This window comes from Schistocerca americana, chromosome 6 (genome assembly GCF_021461395.2).
Source record: "Schistocerca americana isolate TAMUIC-IGC-003095 chromosome 6, iqSchAmer2.1, whole genome shotgun sequence".
Classification (NCBI taxonomy): Eukaryota; Metazoa; Arthropoda; class Insecta; order Orthoptera; family Acrididae; genus Schistocerca; species Schistocerca americana.
In genome coordinates, this window is record NC_060124.1 from 477,420,132 (window position 1) to 477,445,796 (window position 25,665).

The 25,665-nt window shown below is 43.5% G+C and overlaps 1 protein-coding gene across 1 annotated transcript in view; it reads left to right on the top strand.

Moving 5' to 3' along the window:
• Positions 1-8,571: 8,571 nt before the first annotated feature.
• LOC124619215 (tubulin beta-1 chain-like) overlaps positions 8,572-25,665 on the top strand; it is a 96,896-nt gene continuing 79,802 nt past the window's right edge. The window contains exon 1 of the mRNA XM_047145435.1: positions 8,572-8,628. Coding sequence (XP_047001391.1) covers positions 8,572-8,628 — 57 coding nt within the window. The remainder of the gene's footprint in view (positions 8,629-25,665) is intronic.

Below are 25,665 nucleotides of genomic sequence, written 5' to 3' on the forward strand. Positions count from 1 at the left end.
AGGTATAAATCCACATAACCATACGGAAAAAAGGAACTGAAGCTTTCATGAAATATCAGGGTTTTGCTAACACATAATGTTGTGACTGAAAATGCGCAATTTTTCACAAACACGACTTTTATTGATGTAAGTTCACAAGGTTGATGACTGAACAGCAAACGAAAGGTAACAATAACGATGCCAGTAAGAGTCTCCTAATTGAGGCAAACAAAAGTTCACTTCCAATTTTCCACAAAGGTTCGTAGTAACACACTCTCACACCAGTAACAGTCCAATTCAGTGACGAAGACGTAATCTTCAACGGTCGCAGTACACGAGGTCGGCATGCGGCGTGAACTGAACTTCGGGCCTGGTTCTAGCCCCTAAATAGCTGTCTCCAGCCAATCAGGTTTTAGCGTAGTGATACTTCCTGCAGGCCGTGGCTCGAGCTCCCCCTACAGGAAGTAGTGCTCGGAATGTCTGTTTCCATTATCTTGTATCTAAATAGCCGGTGTTTACCATGGTGCTTTTGGTACGCCTTTGGCATAGACAACCTCGTCCTCTATGGTGTAATATGGGTTGCCGGCCCTCAGGGGCTACCTCGGATGCGGTATAACACATAATATTCTTGGGTTACTTCGTAAAAGAGAGAATTTTGTTTGTCTTGGCTTCCGTCTCTGCAGGAGCAGAATCTGCGACAACAGCGTTAGTGGCTGAGTGAGAAATGTGTCCTATCACGAGTCACCCTGCAGCTGAGCCAAGTTGTGGGGCAGTAAGCAAAATGAGTCACAGAAAGTGTGTCACTCCAATCTTCCAACAGTACTTGGGTGCAGAATACGTTTCTCAGCTGTGTCTGTGTGTGTGTGTGTGTGTGTGTGTGTGTGTGTGTGAGTGTGAGTGTGAGTGTGTGGTGTGTGATTGCGCCGATTTTCGCTGTTCGGAGCCAACTATCTTTGAACATGACGAAATTTTCGCAAATATCTTTCAACATGATCGCAATTTAAGTGAAGCCTACGTACGTTTTTCGGAAATACTACATCTCTTTGACCCTGGCACAATTTCGCATTTTCAATGAGTCTTACATAATTTCAAATCTACGTTCTAAGTGACCATTTCATTTCAATATTACACTCTGATTGACAGCAGAAGGACATATTTGAGGGAAGTTGTGCCGTCTTTTATTTTTGAGTTCCCGTCCACACCGCCTTCTTATGGTTTTCTAAATTTCCCGACACCGCCGTTTTGCATTTTTAATTTACTGCAGCGCTGACTAGCACCAGCAACTTGAATTGTGGCCCAGGACCAAGGTAAATGTCTTACTGACATGTACTCTGACCCTTCCAGTTTCAGACGGCAGACATCTAGCAATAACGTTGTCTTGAAGGAACTGGCGAACTTCGCCAGCTTGAGTGTGACCGTTACGGGCGTTCCCTGCTGCTACTCTCTGCTAATTAGTGTTGTGGCTGGGGTCCGGTGGCTGCTTGCATAGCTGACATCATTGCAGCATTCCTTTGCTGCTGAAGGAGCTCTGTCAGCTTTGAAACGCTATTAACCAAAGCAGTGTCTTGCGATATTAAGCAGTACAGTTGTTTGGAGCAGATGTTATGACACGGGTTTTAGTTCCAGTTTCCACAGTCCCTTCATTGGCAGTGCTCGTGGAGGAGTCTGCAGCTGAACGTTGCTTCAGGTGTTCATCATTATTTCAGCCCCAGTTTCGTTGAGACGCAACACTCGACTGCATCGGTGGGGTATCTAAAGTAAATTTCTGCCTTGTTTCGCGAGGCTACTATGAAGAAGCGGCTGCATCTTCAGGCGTGTCAGACATAGTCTTTTACGTGTTTTTTTCTTTTTTGCTTGTTTTAGGAGTGTTTTCTTCTGTGATGTGTTTGGGCACTGTTGGGAAAATTCTTCTGCACAGCGTACACCAATGGAACCAATAATATTTTCGTCAAAAAGGAAGCAACCAAATTTATAATATATACGAGGGTGAGTCGAATGAAAACCTTAAATTTGTCATAACAAATCGAAATTTCGCGCCGGTATCCTGTAAGTTGGTAAGCGTGCTACAAACAGCGTGCAGAATGGCCTGTAGGTGGCAGCATAGTGCAGATGCACACACAGCGTCGCAGTATGAGTAGAAAGATGGCCGCCCCACTTGCGACTTCCACCAGGGAAGAACAGTGTTCTGTTATTCGGTCTTTGCGTAGTGAACGTGTGAAAGTTATTGAAATTCATCGACGAATGAAGGTTCAGTACGGTGATGCATGTTTGTCACAGTAGCAAGTCTACGAATGGAGTAGAAAGTTTGCCAATTGTGCGACTTCAGTGGAAGATGCTCCTCGTCCAAGTCAGGCACAACGAGTTGTGACTCCACAGAACATTGCAGCCGTTGAAGCCACAGTGAAGGAAAACCGCCGAGTGACACTGAATGACATTGCCGCATGTTTACAGATTAGTCATGGGTCAGCATACCACATTGTGCGTGATGTCCTCCAGTTTCACAAAGTGTCTACAAGATGAGTGCCACGGCAGCTGACTCCTGAGATGAGAGAACGACGTGTTGATGGTTGTGAAGAACTTCTTCGGCGCTTTGAACGAGAAGGTGATGGCTTCCTTGCAAGAATCGTTACTGGGGACGAAACCTGGGTTCACTTCCACCAACTAGAAACAAAGAGAGCGAGCAAGGAATGGCGCCATCCTCATCACCAAAACCAAAATGTTTCGAACAAAACCATCACCAGGGAAGGTTATCCCGAGTCTCTTCTGGGACGAAAAAGGCGTAATTTTGGAGCATTACATGACTAGAGGGACCACTGTCACCAGTGCATCATACACAGATCTTCTAAAAAATCATCTGCGGCCAGCAATCAAATCAAAGCGACGTGGATTGCTGTCAGCAGGTGTCCTTTTGCAGCATGACAATGGAAGGCCGCACACTGCCCGTACAACAGTGGAAACAGTCACAGACCTCATTTTGAATGTCTTCTTCATGATCCATACTCAGCAGATCTTGTCCCAAGTGATTTCCATATGTCTGGACCACTCAAAGACACAATGGGAAGAAAGAAGTTCCGTTCTGATAAAGAGGTACGCCTCGCGGTGCATGAGTGGTTCCGTGGACTACCAAAAGAAATTTTTTGTAAAGTAATTTATGCAGTTTGTAAGCGCTGGAGGACTTTCATTGACCATGGGGGAGATTATGTTGAAAAGTGATACAGCTTTGTGCCACTTCTGCACAATAAATAATATTTAATGTTTTAATTTGACTCACTCTCGTATAACTCATAGCATTATGTGATTGCCTTATCATTTTAGCGACTACAGACGGGGACATTTACAATTGTATGTTTATGTATACACATTACGTAAACATATCGTTATAAACTGCCATAATAGTCTGACTTAACACAGCCATAAACACGGGCTCTGCCTTGACAGAATTACGGTAGTGCACCTCACACTTAATAACTGACACGTTATAACTCTGAAAGGTACGGATACTACTTGATCGTCACAGACATCAAATTGAAACATAGACGAAGTACGAATACCTAAAAGGCTACAAATATTCTTCGATCTAGTTAAAGATTACAACAATGGAAATACAAAAAATAGCATGGCGTCTTTTTACTGAAGAACAAAATCAATACATAACCTGTTACAATGTAGCATATCGGCTTTAGTGTTACAAAAATGAAAAAGAAGGTACTTATCTGAACTAAATGCCATAAAAGAAGTCAATTTAAAGGATTATAATGGAGTAGAACATTAAAAACTGTTTTCCTGTGTGAGAAATGCAGATGAAATTAATTTGTGGATAGATTGACGAAGGCAGTAGAAGTACCGTGCGTCCGCATAGTTTCTCCGCAGCGGCGACCTACCCTTGTCTCGGCTGGCAGCGTGTGCATGGCTGGCAACGCATTCATGTCCATGTAATAAGGGAGGGGCCGGGATTCACTGCTAGTGGCTGCAGTTATGTTGGGAGATGGGATTCAACATTATTACAACTAAAACAATGAAATTAATTAATTATATTAATTACAGTTAAATACACTGTACCCACCAGTACACAGTAGGTCCTGGAAATGATTTCCTCTTTCTTGAAAGTACACTTCAATATGTTAACATTTATTTGCGAACTGCTTTACCAATGTTTTACATGTAATCGAATGCAGATAATCAATTATCGTTGTCTTAAGTTCAGGAGTGGAATTAAAATTCATGGTGAAAGGATATCAATGGTACGATTCGCTGATGACATTGCTATCCTGTGTGAAAGTGAAGAAGAATTATGATCTGCTAAATGGATTGAACAATCGAATGAGTACAGAATATGGACTGGGAGTGAATAGAAGAAAGACGAAAGTAATGAGAAGTAGCAGAAATGAGGAGAACAGCGAGAATATATTAGGATTGATGGTCACGAAGTAGATGAAGTTAAGGAATTCTACTACCTAGGTAGCAAAATAACTATTCACGGGAGGAACAAGGAGGAAATCAAAGGCAGACGGGGACTAGCAGAAGAGAAGTCCACTAGTATCAGACATAAACCTTAATTCGAGGAAGAAATTTCTGGGAACCTGTATTTGGAGCACAGCATTGTATCGTCGTGATAATGGACTGTGGGAAAACCAGAACAGAAGAGAATCGAAGTATTTGACATGTGGTGCTCTAGAGGAATGTTGAAAATTAGGTGGAATGATGAGGGCAAGAATGAGGAGGTTCTGCGCAGAATCGGAGAGGAAACCAATATGTAGAAAACACTGACAAGGAGAAGGGACAGAGTGATAGGACATCTGTTAAGAGACCAGGCAATGATTTCCATGGGACTAGAGAGTGCAAGGGCAAAAACTATAGAGGAAGACAGAGATTGAAATGCATCCAGCAAATAATTGAGGACGTAGGTTGCAAGTGCTACTCTGAGATGAGAGAGGAATTCGTGGTAGACCTCATCAAACCAGTCAGAAATCCCATTACTCAAAAGAAGATCATCTATTGTCTTTGGACTGAAACTTCCTGCCAGATTAAAACTGTGTGCCGAAAGAGACTCGAACTCGGGACCTTTGCCTTTTGCGGGCACGTGTTCTACCAACTGACCTACCTAAGCACGTCTCACGCCCCTTCCTCACAGCTTTACTTCTACCAGTACCTCGTCTACTACCTCCCAAACTTTACAGAAGCTCTCCTGCGAACCCTGCAGAACTAGCACTCCTGAAAGAAAGGATATTGCGGTGACATGGTTTAGCCACAGCCTGGTGATGTTTCTAGAATGCAATTTCCACTCTACAGCGGAGTGTGCGCTGATATGAAACATCCTGGCAGATTAAAACTGTGTGCCGGACCGAGACTCGAACTCGGGACCTTTGTCTTTTTGCGGGTAAGTGCTCTACCATCTGAGCTACCAAAGCACGACTCACGCCCCGTCCTCACAGCTTTACTTCTGCCAGTACCTCGTCTCTTACCTTCCAAACTTTACAGAAGCTCTCCTGCTATCCTTGCAGAACTAGCACTCCTGAAAGAAAGGATATTGCGGAGACATGACTTAGCCACAGCCTGGGGGATGTTTCTGGAGTGAAATGTTCACTCTACACTTGGTAGAGCACTTGGCTTCGAGAGGCAAAGGTCCTGAGTTCGAGCCTCGGTCCGGCACACAGTTTTAATCTGCCAGGAAGTTTCATATCAGCGCACAATCCGCTGTAGCATGAAGTCCGAAAGTCAACCAAGATTCTGTTCTCTAAGAATTGTGAACTATCAGTTCGTGCTGCATCGTGAACTGAACTGTTGTTTGGAATTTGCGAGTTACGTAGAGTACCACGATGTGGACTCCTCAAAAGCATGAAAATGCAGTCTAAACTGCCGCTTCATATGCTTCGGAAAGTTTCCTCCAGCACGAAAAATCTCTTCCACTAACAACGCTCTCTCTTCAACAATAAGCGTTCTCGCTACTCTCAGCTTACACACACAAGAATTAGACACCCACAAGAACTAGACAATGACGCAGATAACAGCTGCAAAGCACACACAACAATACTACCTGCAGCCTATCGCTGCTTGTTCACAGAGCACGTAGGCGAGACTCATTTGAATGTGCTGCCATCCTTTGCGCTCTGCAGAGCGAGGCGCGTGTGGTTCGCCGCTGCTGAGAGACTTCCACGGACGCATGGTACGAGAAGCGTTGAAACCAGGCGCAGAAACCAACTGTCTCTAATAACCGTTCATCCTCTTCATCCTTAATATCGTGTTACAGTGATTACCAAACTTGGGAACCATCAGCTTGAAACATTCCCACCTCCTCTATATCTCTTTTTTTACGCTACCTTCCCTCTACAATAACCTATGAAACCTTCCCTTAGACCGACCGAGGTGGCCGAGCGGTTCTAGGCGCTACAGTCGAACCGCGCGACCGCTACTGTCGTAGGTTCGAATCCTGCCTCTGGCATGGGTGTGTGTGATGTCCTTAGGTTAGTTAGGTTTAAGTAGTTCTAAGTACTAGGGGACTGATGACCTCAGAAGTTAAGTCCCACAGTGCTCAGAGCCATTTGAGCCATTTTGAACTTTCCGTTAGGATTTGTATCTCTTGCTTAATGATAACCAATGAAATCTTCCCTTTGAAATTAATTCTCTTTCTCAATAATAATAAGTGCAATCTTCGAATACAAATTTAAATGCTGCTTATTAAAAGTGATTTGCTGATTATTTCGGAGAAACATAAAATGTGTCGTCGTAGTGGCCCTCAGTCGTTGCCTGCAATAACCCAAAACTGTTCCTTACCTTTTTTACTGTTACTGGATCGCCATCTGACTGCTACATCGAATTGCGACATGAATATACTTACTCTGTTTTACTATACTCTATTAGCTGCTGGTGGGCTGTCATAACAAGTGGCTGTATTTACTAACCAAAGCTGACGTTATTCTTTAATTAATTTGATTGAAGTTACATAATTCATAGTTAAACTTTTTATTGACAACAATAAAATTTTGCAAAGTTTTACGTTGATGGTTTTTGGAATGGATTATAATCAGTAATGCAATATTGCTGGCAAAAATTAATTATATCCTGAAAACGATTCTTCAAATATTTACTGTTGGTAATGAAATGATTTTACAAACGTTCAAATGGGACTTACGTTTTACAATAATCTTACAACTAGCATTGCGCCAACATACCTTCAGTAGTCTTGAGTTGCTCAAAAGAAAATAATTCAATAATATTAGTTCCTCTTATGATAACAGTTAGCTGATGTCTCTGTACATCCGTTTATAATATCTTGTAAATCATAGCTGGTGGCTGGCAGGCACACCGCTCCTCTCAACCTCTCGCTTCAGACCTGCTACCGACTCGCTTCACATCTCGTTTACCACTGACTTCCTAAGAACGCTAAAGTACAGTCTCTCCCGCCAACAATCCTTTGTGGTGCAGACAATCCATGATACCATTACAAGATGTATCAATGCGCGGTCTTTCCCGCTCTTTTCTTACAATGTATCCATACGAGGTCTATCCCGCCGTTTTTAAAATTATATCAATGTGCAACATCTCCCGCCAACAATACTTTGGTGCCCACATTCCCAGCTTCCACAATTATTTCCAAAATGACAAATATTAATTATTCCAACTTAACCCTATTAATAAAATACAAACATCTTTCATAAATTGTGGTTTGACAATAGAAAATAGAAATATACACGTCTTACAAGCTGACTGTAAAAGCTCTATGAAACGATCTCAATTTAGCACATGCAAACAAGTGGTCATACTACTGAATACGGCTTTGTAGATGTTATGGATTTTAGTTTACATATGAGACACTGATGGTACCATTTTCAACTGATTTCTTCCTTTATAGCTCGTTTCCTTTGTCACTCTTCGGAAATCTTTTGAATTACTAAGTGGTAACTTGTAAAGATCTCTGCCTGCCGTCTCCAAGTTGAAAGCGGTTGTCCAGCTTTGGAGATGTTGATGACAATGCCTGTAGCTCTTTTCAAACTCAAGTACTAGCGAGCGATATGGCGCATCAGATTTTTATTCTGTAGAAGCGCATTCTGAGCCTTCTCGGAGACCTGATATCAGTGCAAATGCATTAGCAGTTCCAGCTAGGGAAGTGACTGTTAATTGCACTCCTCAAGCAGTTCTTCCGGCCTGCACGTAGCCACTTCCTCGCTTTCTTCCCCTTCGGCGAGCTTCGTTAATGGCGGTGATAGCGGGAGCTCTTCTTTTGTTTCTCAAGGAAGTTCCAGTTGCTGGAGGCTTAATTTGGCGTGCCCCCACGCTGGCGATCAGCTACTCCCTCGCGCCCGTCTTTGCATGCTTCCGACTCGCTAATTCGAATGATGACGGAAGGGTAGCCTCTTCCGTTCCCCTTACGCAGGTGAGAACAGCCGATCCACTCTGCGGGACACCGACCAATGGTAGCACGCCATTTCGGCGCGCATGAGCACTGGGTCCACGCCGTGGCGGCTTGGGTATAAACCCAGTCGAGGGCGTCCTTGAGCCTCAATCGCGTCCTGCAGTCCGGTGTCTTCCCACAAGACGAAAGACGTTGTATACTGATTCCACTCTTTCGTGAGACGGGAACTCTGACACACGAAGATGAGGGAGATAGTACACATCCAGGCGGGCCAATGTGGAAACCAAATCGGCGCCAAGGTGAGTGCGAAACTGCAGTAGTACAGCGGCGCTGTCTCCTTGGTTCATCCTAATACATGCCACGTTCTTCTACAGATAGCGTAGAGAACAGCCACACGCTACGGACTTCATGTTGTTGCATTCAACCATACAAAACGCCGCTCCCTCTTAGCGTGTCTCGATGGCGAATGAGACCATTCCTCTACTTTAGCTTTGTTACGTCCTCCTCCAGACCCCCCCCCCCCGCCCCCCATCCCATCAATGTCGTCTTCTTCATTCCTTCAGCAACTTGTGAAATCTAACAACGGGATCGTACGAACTTCCGCTCACCGATCTGCTTCATAGTGACAGCCTGTGTAGGGCGCGACTTGAATATATGTATATAGCAAGAAGCAACTCCCAATTGTTTTCGAGAATATCGAGTTTGAACATTTTACGCTTGCTTACGTACTTCGTACGGTCGCTGGCAACTAAGGATTTTGCAGCAAAGGGAGTAAGCACTTCGCCGGCCACTGTGGTCGAGCGGTTCTAGGCGCTTCAGACCGGAACCGCGCTTCTGCTATGGTCGCATGTTCGAATCCTGCCTCGGGGATGGATGTGTGTGATGTCCTTAGATTAGTTAGGTTTAAGTAGTTCTAAGTCTAAGGGACTGATGACGTCAGATGTTAAGTGGTTCGAGCCATTTGAACTATTTTTTTTATTTTATTTATCTATCTATTTATTTATTTATTTTTTGTGTAAGCACTTAGTTTCGTAAGCGCGAGTTCCGTTGATCGAATCTCGCTTCGGTACTCCTCGTAATTCTGACAACAGATATCCGTCGTCCGCAGCAAAATTGTGTGATGACGGAGAACTACGTAAGAGAGTAACCCAAGAGTGTATTACAACAGACACGTTGAAAAATCCATGCACATGCAGAGATTCGACGTTCATTACAAGTGATGTATGTCAAAATAATTATTCATTTACATGTTTCTGTGGTCAATATCGTCCTCATTCGTACAGTGCTCCATATGTTACACATTGTACTTCCTACACATGTTTATGGAAACGGAAATGAGCGTGCCGGCCGGTGTGGCCGAGCGGTTCTAGGCGCTTCAGTCCGGAACCGCGCGACCATGCCTCGGGCATGGATGTATGTGATGTCCTTAGGTTAGTTAGGTTTAAGTAGTTCCACGTTCTAGGGGACTGATGACCTCAGATGTTAAGTCCCATAGTGCTCAGTGCCATTTGGACCATTTTGAAATGAGCGTTTGCGTCATTGGCCGGGAGGCCCCGTACGGGGCAGGTCCGGCCGCCTTGGTGCAGGTCTTATTACGAGGGTTATTCCAAAAGTAAGGTCCGATTGATTGCCAAATTGAAACCACAGTGAACATCAGAAATGTTTTACTTGTAACAATTAGCTACACCTTTCAGCTACTTCTCTACGTAGTCGCCGTTCTGACTTAGACTTTTGTCATAGCGTTGTACCAACTTTTCAATAGCCTCATCATAGAAGGCAGCCGCCAGTGCTTTCCGCCAATTCTCCACGCTGGCCTACACCTCGTTGTCTGTGTCAAAATGTTGTCTTCAAAGACAGCGGTTCATGTGACCAGAGATGAAACTCAGGGGGAGACAATTGCGGACTGTATTGTGGGTAATCTAACATTTCCATTTGAAAACGATGCAGGAGCATCTTCATGTTGGCTGCATAGCTTCAGGCGAAATTTCTCACCAGGCCCTCGTACTTGGCGGCAGACACTATTTTCTAGACATCTTTACGCACTCACTGCGAGCTCAGAAATGAGAAGAGCGACGTGATGCTAACTGGGGTTATACTAGAGACACTACCCAACACATCTGTGCAAAGCTTTATCGGATTTTCATAGTCGTTTCCATTTCGCGACCGATCGGACCTTACTTTTGGAATAACCCTCGTACATTCGACGCCACATTTGGCGACCTGCGCTCCGGATGGGGATGAAATGGTGATAAGGACACTACAACACCCAGTCCCTGAGCGGAGAAAATTCCCCGACCCAGCAGGGAATCGAAACCGGGCCCGGAGGACAGCAATCCGTCACGCTGACCACTCAGCTATCGGGGCGGACATACATGTTGATGAAACAATATAAATAAAATGGCTATACTGATTTGATTGAAAGTTGTTATGTATCATTTTTTTCAGTCTCACTGTGAAAATTTTTTCTCTTCTTTTTCAGGATAAAGTTATGAAAACAATAAATGAGTCATTCAATAATGACATTGTGCGCAGTCATAATAATTAGGTGGGAAGAAAAAAACAAAGAAGTGCAGACAGGGATGCTTGGCTATGCACCTCGCACTCCTGAAACTAAACGCATAATAAGTCGTTTGCGAGATTCTTGCGTATTAACGACGATGCAAAATACATATACAAATTAGCATAAAATTTTGAAAATCGATTTTCTCGTAAACGACTGCGAGACGCGCCTGCCTATTTACTTATAAGTCGCAGTCGTGCTCTACACAAGCTGTGAATATGAATAAAATGGTGACCGGTCCCCTAGTTAGCACGCTTATCACCTACCTGTACCTCCTACTACCGCCGCCCTTCACGGGAAGCCACTGAAAAGCATTGGCTTAAATGGCGCCTTTTGACGTGCTGCTCCACCGCGCTTCTGTGGCGGACTATTGACGCCGCTGAGAGAATATTGCTTTCAAAAGCAGCCTTCACACGCCGCCACTGGGAGGCGCTGTTGATCAGCCAAGCAGCGTGTCGCCGCATATGAACAACCGGCACGTGACGTCAGCGCAGCAGTAGCAGTAGCGGCACCATCAAAGCCGCACACAGCAACAACTGCTGAAGTAGTCAGTAGTGGCGTTCCCTGCCGCGCCATTTGAAGGCTCTGGCGCTGCAGAGAAGCACTTCAACTGGTTCAAATGGCTCTAAGCACTATGGGACTTACGTCTGAGGCCAGCAGTCCCCTGGAACTTATAAGGGGAGGCCGCGACGTTTGGAACGTTGATTTACTCCAAACTTCGTACACTCGTAGTACTCCACGAGTACAAAATACACTACTGGCCATTAAAATTGCTACACCAAGAAGAAATGCAGATAATAAACGGGTATTCTTTGGACAAATATATTACACTAGAACTGACATGAGATTACATTTTCACGCAATTTGGTTGCATAGATCCAGATAAATCAGTACCCAGAACAATCACCTCTGGCCGTAATAACGGCCTTGATACGCCTGGGCATTGAGTCAAACAAAACTTGGATGGCGTGTACAGGTACAGCTACCCATGCAGCTTCAACACGATACCACAGTTCATCAAGACTAGTGACTGGCGTATTGTGACGAACCAGTTGCTCGGCCACCATTGACCAGATGTTTTCAGTTGGTGAGAGATCTGGAGAATGTGCTGCCCAGGGCAGCAGTCGAACATTTTCTGTATCCAGAAAGGCCCGTACAGGACCTGCAACGTGCGATCGTGCATTATCCTGCTGAAATGTAGGGTTTCGCAGTGATCGAATGAAGGGTAGAGCCAAGGGTCGTAACACATCTGAAATGTAACGTCCACTGTTCAAAGTGCCGTCAATGAGAACAAGAGGTGACCGAGACGTGTAACCAATGGCACACCATACCATCACGCCGGGTGATACGCCAGTATGGCGATGACGAATACACGCTTCCAATTTGCGTTCACCGCGATGTCACCAAACACGGATACGACCTTCATGATGCTGTGAACAGAACCTGGATTCATCCGAAAAAATGACGTTTTGCCATTCGTGCACCCAGGTTCGTCGTTTTGTACACCATTGCAGGCGCTCCTGTCTGTGATGCAGCGTCAAGGGTAACCTCAGCCATGGTCTCCGAGCTGATAGTCCATGCTGCTGCAAACGTCGTCGAATTGTTCGTGCAGATGGTTGTTGTATTCCAAACGTCCCCATCTGGTGACTCCGGGATCGAGACGTGGCTGCACGATCCGTTACACCCATGCGGATAAGATGCGGGATCCAGCACGGCGTTCCATATTACCCTCCTGAACCCACCGATTCCATATTCTGCTAACAGTCATTGGATATCGACCAACGCGAGGAGCAATGTTGCGATACGATAAACCGCAATCGCGATAGGATACAATCCGATCTTTATCAAAGTCGGAAACGTGATGGTATGCATTTCTCCTCCTTACAAGAGGCATCACAACAACGTTTCACCAGGCAACGCCGGTCAGCTGCTGTTTGTGTATGAGAAATCGGTTGGAAACTTTCCTCATGTCAGCACGTTGTAGGTGTCGTCACCGGCGCCAACCTTGTGTGAATGCTCTGAAAAGCTAATCATTTGCATATCAGAGCATCTTCTTCCTGTCGGTTATATTTCGCGTCTATAGCACGTCATCTTCGTGGTGTAGCAATTTTAGTGGCCAGTAGTGTATTTAAGCAGTAGCGCGTACTTCTCAAGCGTTATTGAGAAAATCGCAAGATAATTTCGGTCGTCAAATATATATCTGTGCGTGGCCATTTTTACCATGAAGCGCCGGCAGCCGAGCGGATGTTCGGTCAGAGGGTTAGCTGCCCTCTGTAATAAAAAAACTGAGTTAATGGATCAACGACGAACTAAAACGGGTGTCTTACGACGTCTGCCCCGAACAGATACAACGAACGAAAACGAGCAAAATGAGATTAAAAAAAGTGGTTAGCGTTAAAGCCCCGTTATCGCAGGGTCGCTGGATAGAGTCCCGCTCATCAGTTTTTTTTTTTTTTAATTTGTAACACAGTAATTTTCTTTACTATTTATATTACTACTGATATAATGGGAAAAACACGTGTAATCGGATTAACTTTTATTAAATTTACAGTGTTATTTGTTAGTCTACAAAGTTTTATTATCACAAATAATATAATATTCATAACTACCGACTATTAAACGGCCAAACGCATAAAGTGATACTCAAAATGACTGCTTCTCCGTGATTGGAGAAATCACTTATACCTGGAAGGAGCCTGAAACTAACTGTTACCTCCACGTTTTGACCGGCACAGACGGCTTTCGAAAGATGTACAATTAATCGTCGCTTTCGACATTACGAGTACAATTTGCGGGATGGTATTTTTCGTAAAAGCATGAAAAACAAAGTTAAACGGTACCAGCTGCATTGAATAAATTCTATGTTTCCGCACACGCAAGGTGTTTTGAGATTTTCTGTGGAAAAACAAACCTCGTTAACATTTTCAAAAACCTCTGTTTCAGCCGATAGTTTGGAAGCAAACCATGCATAGCGCAGCATTTCCTTAAATATCGGCACTGATTATTGGTCATGCAGTATCGAGTGTATTTTAATAGCGTCTTCACGAGAAGCAATTTCTCGTTCTCTTTCAATTAAATACGAACAATTTTGAAGACACGGACAAGCATACATTTTCAGTATCATTTTATGCGTTTGGTCGTTTACTAGTCGGTAGTTATGAATATTATATTGTTTGTGATAATAAGAAACTGTAGACTGCCAAATAACATTGTAAATTTAACAAACGTTCATCCGATGACACCTATTTTTCCCATCACATCAACTGCAATATAAATAGTAAAGAAAATGACTGTTAGATATAAAAAAGAAAACTGACGAGCGGGACTCGATCCAGCGACCCAGCGATTACGGGACTTGAACGCTAACCACTTTTCTTTTACCACTTTTTTTTATTCCACAAAAACGGTAACAAAAATTGCTACAATGAAATGACATAAATAAGGTGACAGATAATTGCAGTCATAAATTACAGCATTCAAAGAATGAGTCTTTAGCAGTACCACACATTTAGCACCTTCACTGTCACCTTCAACTGGTGGCGGTTCAGCACGCACATTTGCTTCTTCTGCAGCCTGAGGTTCCTCATCATCATTTCCCAGACCCAAATTAATCAGTCAGTAAATCCTTGACGTGTGTTCCTTCCAGGGTAAATTACGTGGACAGAGGAGCAGTCCCGAACAGCGTCATCACAAAATCCTTCACTGCCTTGTTATTTTTGTCAGTTCCAGCCTTGTAAACGCATCCATAGGGAGTTCAAGATCTCACTCGGCTGGCGGCGCTTCATGGTAAAAATGGCCACGCACAGGTATACATTTATATAAATTATCTTGCGATTTATTCAGTAACACTTAAGAAGTACGCGCTACTGTTTACACATTTTGTTGTCCTAATGGAGTACTACGAGTGTACGAAGTTCGCAGTAAATCCGCGTTCCAAACGTCATGGCCTCCCCTTGTTAGAACTACTTAAACCTAACCAACCTAAGGACATCACACACATCCATGCCCGAGGCAGGATTCGGACCTGCGACCGCAGCAGCAGCGCGGTTCCGGACAGAAAGAGAAGCACCTCTCGGTGTCGTCGTATGAAGGGGCCCTAATAGGCTTTACGGCTGATTGTACAACAGAGAGATAGACCCACAACAGTACAACTTGGAGCAGCGATGTCCATTCCTAGGCCCGCAGACCGCATGCGGCCCAGTGCAAGTATCAGTGCGGCTCAAGAAGTGGGGATCCGTCACACGACCGTTTTTCTTTTTTTTCTCTTCTTTTTTTTAAAAAAAAGAAAAGAAATTTCATAAAATTCCGTTTGTGTAAGGTACGATAAATTGATTATTTTCAATTTGAAACTCCCGTCATACGATGCTGTTCTCTCATTCGTCCATCCCCTTCTCAATATTGCCGCCTATGCTATACTGAACCCTCAGTCTCGTTCTCATAATCGGCCGATTCGTCAGACGCGTTGATCTGTTATCTTACGGCTACTTAAGTTGCAACTACGAAACCAGAGATTTAGGGACGTATAAAGTGCCTAATTTGTGGAAATACAAGAAATTTTCGTATGGATAGCAATTACTGCCATTGTTTTCTCTCTAATAGTACCGTAATTCTGTCAGTACTGTAATTCAAATGTCGCATTAATTCTACGATTTGTAAAGAAGAAAAAAATGTCTTAGTAAACAGTGGCTCTAAAAGGTATATCAGTACCTCCAGAGATATGAGGTCGGTACTATGAAACAAATCTTCTCTACTGCAAGCTCTTAGGTTTTCATGTTTTGGGAGGAGGTAGTACGGACCAAAAGCAAGAAAAGTTATCTAGTAAACAGGCTCTTTAAGGTGCATACCTTATGCGCTATGAGCACTTGTTCAGCAGAAAAGACATGTTCCACACTAGCGAAGATGGACGCGTGCTCATAGCTCTTGAAGTATGCATTTTAGAGCCCATGCTAACTGGACATTTTTTTCTCATTTCTGTATAAGTAACCTGTCCCTAAGGTTATACGGCGTTTTTTGGGGACGACATGCATAGACAATTATTAATCAAATCGCAGGAATAAAATATCAAATTAATTCCAGCTTGTTTTTTTTTTAAATAAAGAATCGTAAATAATTAATAATTACATAAATGTGTTAACTATACACTCTGATCGGACACAACCCTTTTTTGCCTCAGCGGGTATTGTTAGTGCTAGGTGTATTATGTGCGACCAGAAATATTCATTTTCTTCCGATGTTCCCCAGGTAATCTAAAAGGTTGGACACCCCTACTTGGAGTGTACATTGTACATACAACGCCATTTTATTTCCGGTTAGCTATCCCTTGAATAGCGTTCTCATCCATTTAAGTTGGGATAACATTAGAGCACAATGGATATTCTCGCGTATGTAATTTCCATATTTATTAGTCGCCGTCTGCAGAAATATCGTCTTTAACATGGGCGACAAGCGTTCCAGATCGCAAAACTATTCGCTTGAATTATACTCTGAAGCTAGTAGATGCTAAAATGAGTTTCAGAGCGTAGCACAAAACGCGAAAACTGCTGAGATCTCATGCAATGGAAATGTTAATGCAAAATATGTATTTAAATAAGCTTGTAAGATACTTGTATGTATAAAATACCGATCTGTCTTAAGATTAGTTTAAAGATAGATTTATTGTTTGACCAATAAGAGATCTTCCTAATACACTATGGAAAAAGTAAGCAACAATTGTTGTTATTTAAATGTACACAGATATACAGTCTCTTGCAAATAATATCTTCTTTCGAAAAATTTCGAAAGATTGTGGAACCAAACATGACAAAACTGTAAGTAGTATCTTTAGAAAATAGGTAGCTGGGGTTAGAAAGGCGTTGTTTTTCTCGTTCTTTTCTTTTTCTTAATGTATAAAGTCCCATCATGTGTGGGCACAAACTCCACGCGTATGAAACGGTAAGAGTTTCAGGTGCGCTAGAACGTATAGGAGGTAAGGTTTCACTTGCTTATTACTCACTTGTTGTTTATATATTCATAGCTTATTGGTCATTCATTTCTCAGAATTATCAATGCATATCCGATCATTATAATGTTTACCATTTTTTCTATATATTCACTTACGTAATTGTTTTCCTTGATAACTGTGTTATTTCCCAAAACTTGTCAATAGAGTTTAAGACATGTTAGGAAACGACCAACCAGTCAAGGTTGTAAATTTCACTTTACTTACTTACTCAATAACTCGTTTCGGGCCGCGACCCATCGTAACAGATATTCAAAATGGTACTTTCGAAAATGCAAAAACCATGACAAAAATGAGGAAAGAAGCAGTTACGGCGCGTAATGACCTACAATTATTTCAGTATGCTGGAAGTTCGTCAACGATAAGAAAGCACTGGATTATTTGATGAACTGTTTGGTACACTCCCTATTTTAATATGAGCATACTAGGTCGTAATAGTCAATTGTCATACTATTACAAGCATCATCATCACTGTCATGAATGGTGCTCTAGTCAAAGACAACCACATTAAGCATATTCCCCCCACGTATTTGAAACAATGCACCGTCGTTGGACCGTGTTATTGTATTTTTCTTCTGTACAATCTAGATTTTTCGGCTTTTACACCATTATCGAGTGCAGTGCTAAAAGTTCCTAAACCGTTAACACGTCATATCTGGTAAAGTCAGGCAAAGTAGGTAAACAAGATTAGTAAATGCCTTTATGACGTGGCTATTGAGGTGATGGATGTTTGTATGCCGCAAACAATTTAAGGTATACAACAATGTTCTCGCCAAATTAGTATTAACGCAAAATTAAGCAGTTTGAATCTGTGGCGGAGACTGTTGATTTTTGTTTCGAATTAGATCAAAATATTCTGTGTCTCATTTGCATTCTAATTTATTTTGAATTATTAACTGGTTGCGGATTTGCAGTCCCGAAACTGCTCATCGGCTGATTGACTTTTATAAAGTTAGTACTAGTAACAAAATGCTCTTGAAGGGTCGTTCGTTCATTTCTGCAAACATGTTAATATTTATGAGACAGCTGATTTGCGAAGACAGTCATGCCTCAGATTTATTACACAGTTTCATAAAATCTAAGAGAAAACACATGCGGGAGGACCGCCGTGAGAATTCTGTTGTAGATTTCTCTTGAATCTCTCCAAAGGAAAGCCGGCGTAATTGTTTGCACAAAGTCAATACTAGACCCACACTCTTTTCGTACGGTCGAAACGATACTTAAATCTAACGGGTACGAAATCCATGGGACTTAAAGGGCAAGTACGTTGTAGAACTATGAAATATTTTCATACTTATAGATCAGCTACAATCGGTATTCAACAATAACTTAACAACTCGGAAAGATAGTAATCAGTCTGCCCATTCCAGGGGTTCCACTGTTTCCGATTCAGCTGGGGAATTTTTCGGTCAGACCTATCCCGAAACATAAATATCACTTGGAAATAATTTCGTAGAAATTGCGAAGACAGAATTTGTTACCTGTTTAGTGGTAAATGTAGACGTAACACGATTTCGATCTTGGGTAAAAGGCCTGGAGGAGTGGGTTATGTTTTTCGTGAAACTTCCTGGCAGATTAAAACTGTGTGCTGGTCCGAGACTCGAACTCGGGACCTTTACCTTTCGCGGGCAGGTGCTCTACCTTCTGAGCTACCCAAGCATGACTCACGCCCAGTCCTCACAGCTTTACTTCTGCCAGTACCTCGCCTCCTACCTTCCAAACTTTACAGAAGCTCTCCTGCGAACCTTGCTGGACTAGCACTCCTGAAAGAAAGGATATTGCGGGGATGGGGGATGTTTCCAGAATGAGATTTTCACTCTGCAGCGGAGTGTGCGCTGATACGAAACTTCCTGGCAGATTGAAACTGCGTGCAAGGTACTGGCATAAGTAAAGCTCTAAGGAAGGGCGTGAGTCGTGTTTCCAGAATGAGATTTTCACTCTGCAGCGGAGTGTGCGCTGATACGAAACTTCCTGGCAGATTGAAACTGCGTGCGAGGTACTGGCAGAAGTAAAGCTGTAAGGAAGGGCGTGAGTCGTGCTTGGGTATCTCAGATGGTAGAGCATTAGTCCGCGAAAGGCAAAGGTTCAAATGGTTCAAATGGCTCTGAACACTATGGGACTCAACTGCTGTGGTCATCAGTCCCCTAGAACTTAGAACTACTTAAACCTAACTAACCTAAGGACCTCACACACCCATGCCCGAGGCAGAATTCGAACCTGCGACCGTAGCAGCAGCGCGGCTCCAGACTGGAGCGCCTAGAACCGAACGGCCACCGCGGCCGTCAAGGCAAAGGTGCCGAGTTCGAGTCTCGGTCCTGCGATATATCAAGCTTAGTATTCGTGTTAGTTTCTGGGAGATATGGATTCGTGTTGTACTAGATGAGACACAAACTGCAAGTGTTATTGGTTTCCGCACTTCAGTTAATCGTTACTTCTGACATCAAACGTGACTTCCATTTGTAGTGGCAAAAACATCGAATGAGTGTTAGGTTCGTGCGTAAGTTCGTAGTGATTTTGTTTCGTATGTTGGTATTCCGGTTGCTGTAGGTTTATTTACAGATTGCCACTTTTTTATTTGTACTTCTGTTGCTATTTGAGTTTACATATTGACATTTTGTCATTTGGAGATAGTGAGTAGAGTTGAGAGTGCTAGAAAATGGAGTGGCAAGTGGAGAAATCGGAACATTTCCGACGTACATCGGTTTGAGGGGTGACAGCAGAGGGGTCGACCAGAAACGTTTGCTCCGTGTATCAGGATAATGCCTATGGGCAGAACACAGCAAGAAAATGTTTTCCTCGTTTTAAGGAGGACCGTTTTGACATAAAATTGTTTTGGCATTAATGACTCTCCAAGTTCAGGAAGAACTTCGGGGTTTGATGGATATCGTTTAAACACTTTAAAGCACAATGATCAACGCCACTGTACTCTGAAACTGGAAAATGTGATAAGCTTTGATCACTGCAAAATCGTGCGGCATTTTCATGCAGTGGGGACGGTTAAAAACTCGAGTGTATGGGTACCACATGCTATAAGCCAAAATAACAAAAATCAGCAGATGGCCATATTTGGATCTCTGCTTGTTCGTCATCAGTTGGCTTCTGAAAAACACCGACCATTTCTATCATGTATCGTAGTGTCTTTATGGTAAGATAAGGAAAAGAAAGGAATTGCTGAGCCCAAACAAAGCGGCGATCCCCGTACTAAGACCTGCACTCGTCCACAAAAGATAATGCTAAAAATTTGGTGGAACAGATACCCTTCCTGTCGCACCCCGTCCCCCCAGGCACGGAAGCAGTGTACCCCAGCTGCCTGCATCTCGTGAAAGCCATGGAATAGTGTGAACGTTTTCAAATATCTGCGAGTAGTGCAACTGAGGCGGAACGTGGGGACCAGCCCGGTATTCACCTAGCGGGATGTGGAAAACCGCCTAAAAACCACCTCCAGGCTGGCCGGCGCACCGGCCCTCGTCGTTAGTGCGCCGGGCGAATTCGAACCAGGGCAGGCGAGCCTATCCGAGTCCAGGAAGCAGCGCGTTAGCGCTCTCGGCTACCCTGGCGGATCGCGTGACGAAATGCTACTCCACGACAAGGCCCGCCCACAATCTGCTAGTCTGACAAAAATCAGTGTAGAGTGGTTCGGCTCTGAAGTTATTCAGCACCCACCTTATTCACCTGAGCTTGCGCACACAGATTTTGAGCTCTTCCGCACTTAATCAAACAACCTTCAAGGAACTTCTTTCCGGGTGAAAATGCGCTGCGAACATAGTATGACGAGTTCTTCGCCTCAAAACCAGATGCGTTATACAATCGCGGAATCGTTGACAGACTGTTGTAAACAGTGAATGACAATATGTTAATGCTGACTGAAGTCACTGTTATGAGTGTCTGTTATGTTTACTAAACTAATGGAAAACCGCTACGAAGTTATGCTCGAGCACAATAATTTACGTGCTATCAAAGACCATTAGGATACGTAAGTATTGGCTTTGTAATATTTTTCATGGAGGAACGGTAGCACACATGGATGAGTAACTACGACAAGTAATGGTAGTTACTCATGCTTGTGTGGTACCGCAGTTTCATGAAACATATTACGTAGCTGAAACGAAGCAATCATCTGTCAAGCTGCAGTCAAGGGTGAAGTACTTGTGGCATTGGTTTTGGTAGCCTTATTGCTCTAAACTGCTAGATTCGGGAATGAGGAAACAGCTAATCGCCATATTCCCCGCCAATAAGCGAGGGCTCTTCCTCTTGTTACAAAACAATAACATTTTATTATTTTTAGCTCGAGAACTCTATAGTTGTCTTTGTTTTGCATTTTCGTACTACAGTAAATAACTTTCTGTGCTAATTATTTGTTATTATAGGACTCGCAATTTCATGCCATGTTCCAGTAACATGGTTCCCCTCTCTCTCTCTTTGGAAACCCCCATCCCCTCGACTGTGGCGGGCGGGAGAAATTACTTGCCAGTCCCGCAACGGCTTTCTACAGAAAAACATTTCTGGAATGCGCTCCCTGGGGTGGGCCGGAAATTGTTCCCGCCTTGCTGATCCTATAGCTGTTTATGTATACCGCAAACACATGCCGTGATCTCATTATCTCGCAAAACCCGTTCTTCACGAAGAATTATCAGTGTATCACTCTAGCGAAGTGTGCACTTAGACGCTTACTGTGTACTTAACACTAATAAGAAACCACAAGCAGACCACAATCAGCATTTACAAGTACGTCTCAACATGAAGTTCGAATGAGCTACTCCAGTACCAAATAAGATGCTAGAGATGACTACCAACTTCAGGGTACAACGACATAATTCGCTGACACCTTAAACAAGACGAAAGTTCTCTTAGTACACCCCGTTAGGTGATACAAGGGCTACGACAGCTGGCAGCACAGTCGCTATTGTTGGAGTCACAAACAATGGCGGTCGCGTTTAGGCTTGTTCTGAGCACAGACGTCACGCATTCTCCGAAAGCCAACGGGCGTCAAGTAACATTGTGAGCACTCTGCTGTTAATGCCGTAACTAATACGAGCATTAAACGTGACCGTAGCGAGATATTTAGTGAATCTCTATTCTATTTGTTGTGAGCTGTCTTCTCTGATAGTGGTGGTATGTGATAAATTCTGCAGAAGCAAGCGAGAGACATAATTTGCAGCATATACGCTTTTTTCGAGCGAAGCACGCGCATGCGCTTACCGCAACTGTCGTTTGGAATCGTCAGTAATGCAATACGCGTTTATGCATCGACGCGTGCGAACCGTCATCGCCGGCCGGGGTGGCCGAGCGGTTGTAGGCGCTTCAGTCTACGGTCGCAGGTTCGAATCCTGCCTCGGGCATGGTTGTGTGTGATGTCCTCAGGTTAGTTAGGTTTAAGTAGTTCTAAGTTCTAGGGGCCTGATGACCTCAGATGTAAAGTCCCACAGTGCTCAGAGCCATTTGAACCATTTGAACCGCTATCGTTCGTGAATGATACTATAGTATTCGCTGTGGAAACGCTGTGGGCCACCGAATGGCGTGCCGGGGAGTGTGGTGACAGACCGGCAGCGTTCTACTGAATTTCCCGATTAAATAGTTCAAATTGCTCTGAGCACTATGGGACCCAACATCTGAGGTCAGCAGACCCCTAGAACTTAGAACTACTTAAACCTAACTAACCTAAGGACATCACACACATCCATGCCCGAGGCAGGATTCGAACCTGCGAACGTAGAGGTCGCGCGGTTCCAGACTGAAGCGCCTAGAACCGCTCGGCCACAACGGCCGGCACAGATCTTCAATGTTTCTGCCACCCTGTCAGTCATTGTACTCACTAGGGTCAGAGTCTCACCATTGCCCCTTTCACTTTCAAAGTAAACATGTAATCTTATGTAAATTGGTGATTTTGAGATTTCAGCGAAGTTCGTATTCCATAAGCCTCTTCTCTCCACTACAGGAAGCCATTTTCCACACACACCGTAAGAGACTCACAGAATTAGTGGACTGCACACGTTCTCACGCAAATTTGGGTGAAGCACGCGGAACCGCTGACTGAAAGCAGGGGTCGCCTAGCAGTAAGGCAACACCGGGCTGCCGGCCGGAGTGGCCGAGCGCTTCAGTGTGGAATCCTGCCTCGGGCATAGATGTGTGTGTTGTCCTTAGGTTAGTTAGGTTTAAGTAGTTCTAAGTTCTAGGGGACTGATGACCTCAGATGTTGAGTCCCATACTGCTCAGAACCATTTGAACCAAACACCGGGCCGTTGGCGCGGTAACGTAAACAAAATCTCATGATTCGCGTCTTCGACGAGCAAAGCAAGAGCGCCAAGGCCACTTCAAATGGCATAGTTCTTCTCTCGCTGGACGGAGTACAGCATATATAGGCAGTTATCTTCTCGAAAATAAAACAGGTATCTTTATGTAGTGTTACGCTCCTGCTGTTCAATCTGTACATCGAAGAAGCAAATATGGAAATAAAATAAAAATACAGTAGTGGAATTAAAATTCAAAGTGAAAGGACAACAGTGTTTCGATTCGATGATGATATGGCTATCCTGAGTGAACGTGAAGAATAATTACATGATCTGCTTAATGGAATGAAAAGTCTAATAAGTACAGTGTATGGATTGAAATAATTCGAAGAAAGATGAACGTAATGAGAAGTAGCAGAAATGAGAGCAGCGAGAAACTTAACATTAGGATTGGCATTCATGGCCAAGAGAAGGCTATTAGTACCAAACATAGGCCTTAATTTGAGGAAGAAATTTTCTAGAATGTATTTTTGGGGCACAGCATTGTGTGGTAGTGAAACTTGAACTGTGGGAAAACCGGAACAGGAGAGAGTCGAAGCATTTGAGATGTGGTGTTACAGACGAGTGTTGAAAATCAGATGGACTGGTAAGATAAGGCATGAGAAGGCTCTGCGCAGAATCGGAAAGAAAAAGAATATGTGGAAAAGACTCACAAAGAGAAGGGACAGGATGATAGGACATCTTTTACGACATCAGGGAATGACTTCCATGGTACTAGAGGGAGCTGTAGAGGATAAAAACTGTAGAAGAACACATAGATTGGAATACATCCAGCAAATAACTGATGACGTAGGTAGCAAGTGCTACTCTGAGATGAAGAGGTTGGCACAGGAGAGGATTTCGCGGCGGGCCACGTCAAACCAGTTAGAAGACCGATGACTCAAACAAAAAAAAAAGAAAAAAAACAAAAAAAATTATCTCACCCTGAAGAATTGCCCAAAATGTTTGTCAACAGGTATCTTGTCATTGCCACCATAAATGTTCCCTAAATGGTATCCGCATTCAGTCTTCAAAACCAGCTCTACTATTACCAGTGTGTAGATATACCCATTGCTCCTAGGAAAAGTCTCTTACAAGTCCAAAGCCATTGCCACTAAATATCTAATGCATTTCGAAATTATTTTGTAGATTGGGGGAGTAGCAGACATTGTCCAGACTTTAGTTCTTTGACATGCCATACTGGAGCAAACGGTTCAAATGGCTCTGAGCACTATAGGACTTAACATCTGATGTATTCAGTCCCCTAGAATATAGAACTACTTAAACCTAACTAACCTAAGCACACCACACACATCCATGCCCGAGACAGGATTGGAACCTGCGACCGTAGCAGTTGCGCGGTTCCGGACTAAAGCGCCTAGAACCGCTCGGCGACCACGGCCGGCCATACTGGAGGACAAATACGTCCTTGTTCACCTCACCATATTTTAAAATGACAATTTTACTGCAAGTGTACCAAGCATTTATTTGCTCCAAAATGAGCTTATCTGATCTGAACATAACAGGTAAGTTTGTTTACAGTTAAATTATGCACGCATATCTTCCATCGACCTTGCCCATGATTATGCCTGTGAAATAGGGTTTCATTCCACATCAAATACAGTTGTCTTAGGCAGTTACAGCCTCGAACTTTGGATCGGTCGAATATGTTTTGCCCCACAGAATCTTGTCTCTTCCTCCACGAGGTTGTCAGATGAGATTCCACAAGAAATTTTCGTAGGGAACACGCCATCTATGTACAGTAGCCTTACTTTATATCCATAGTACTGTAAGTGCAGTACCCCTTCTTCCACAACCAGTAGCTTTGATAGGGAATCCACAATCACATTCTCCGTGTCTTGAAGATGGTGAACTGAAACAGCGAGGTTCTGGAAGGTCATTACCCATCACATTAGGTGTCCATGAGTGCGTTTGGCTTTCATCAAGAATTCAGCGCCTTATGATCATTCTGTAACTGTAGGTGTGCGACCTAGAAAGAAAAACTGGAACTTTTGAAACTCCGGACTTCAAGATCAGGTGGAGAATAATTCCTCCAGCTCTTATTGAGCATCTGAATCTCGAATGCTGTTATCTTGTGTTCCCATCCATTTGCGTATTTTTCTACATCATACAGTAGAGCAACGTTTCCGCAACAGAAACGGTCAGTCGCAAGATCAAATGGTGGAGTAAGATTAGGATGAGCTAAAAGTCTTGCATTTACCAACTATTCCCTGAACCTGTCTACCTCATATTCACATTGCTTCCATCATTCCCGAGATATATTCTTCCTTGTAACCGCTAAAATCAGTGGCGCCCTGGATGATTCTTCCTATAGAATTCTACCAATTTATAATATTAGGTGCCAAGATCATTTGATATGAAATAGTTCATTTCATGACCAGTTTCGACAGCAACTAGCTGCAATCGTCAGATTCTCAGATCTGCCACAAATCCAATGACGCATCAGTCTTGTCATCATACTGGGAAGTGGGATACGATATGTCTTAGTGAA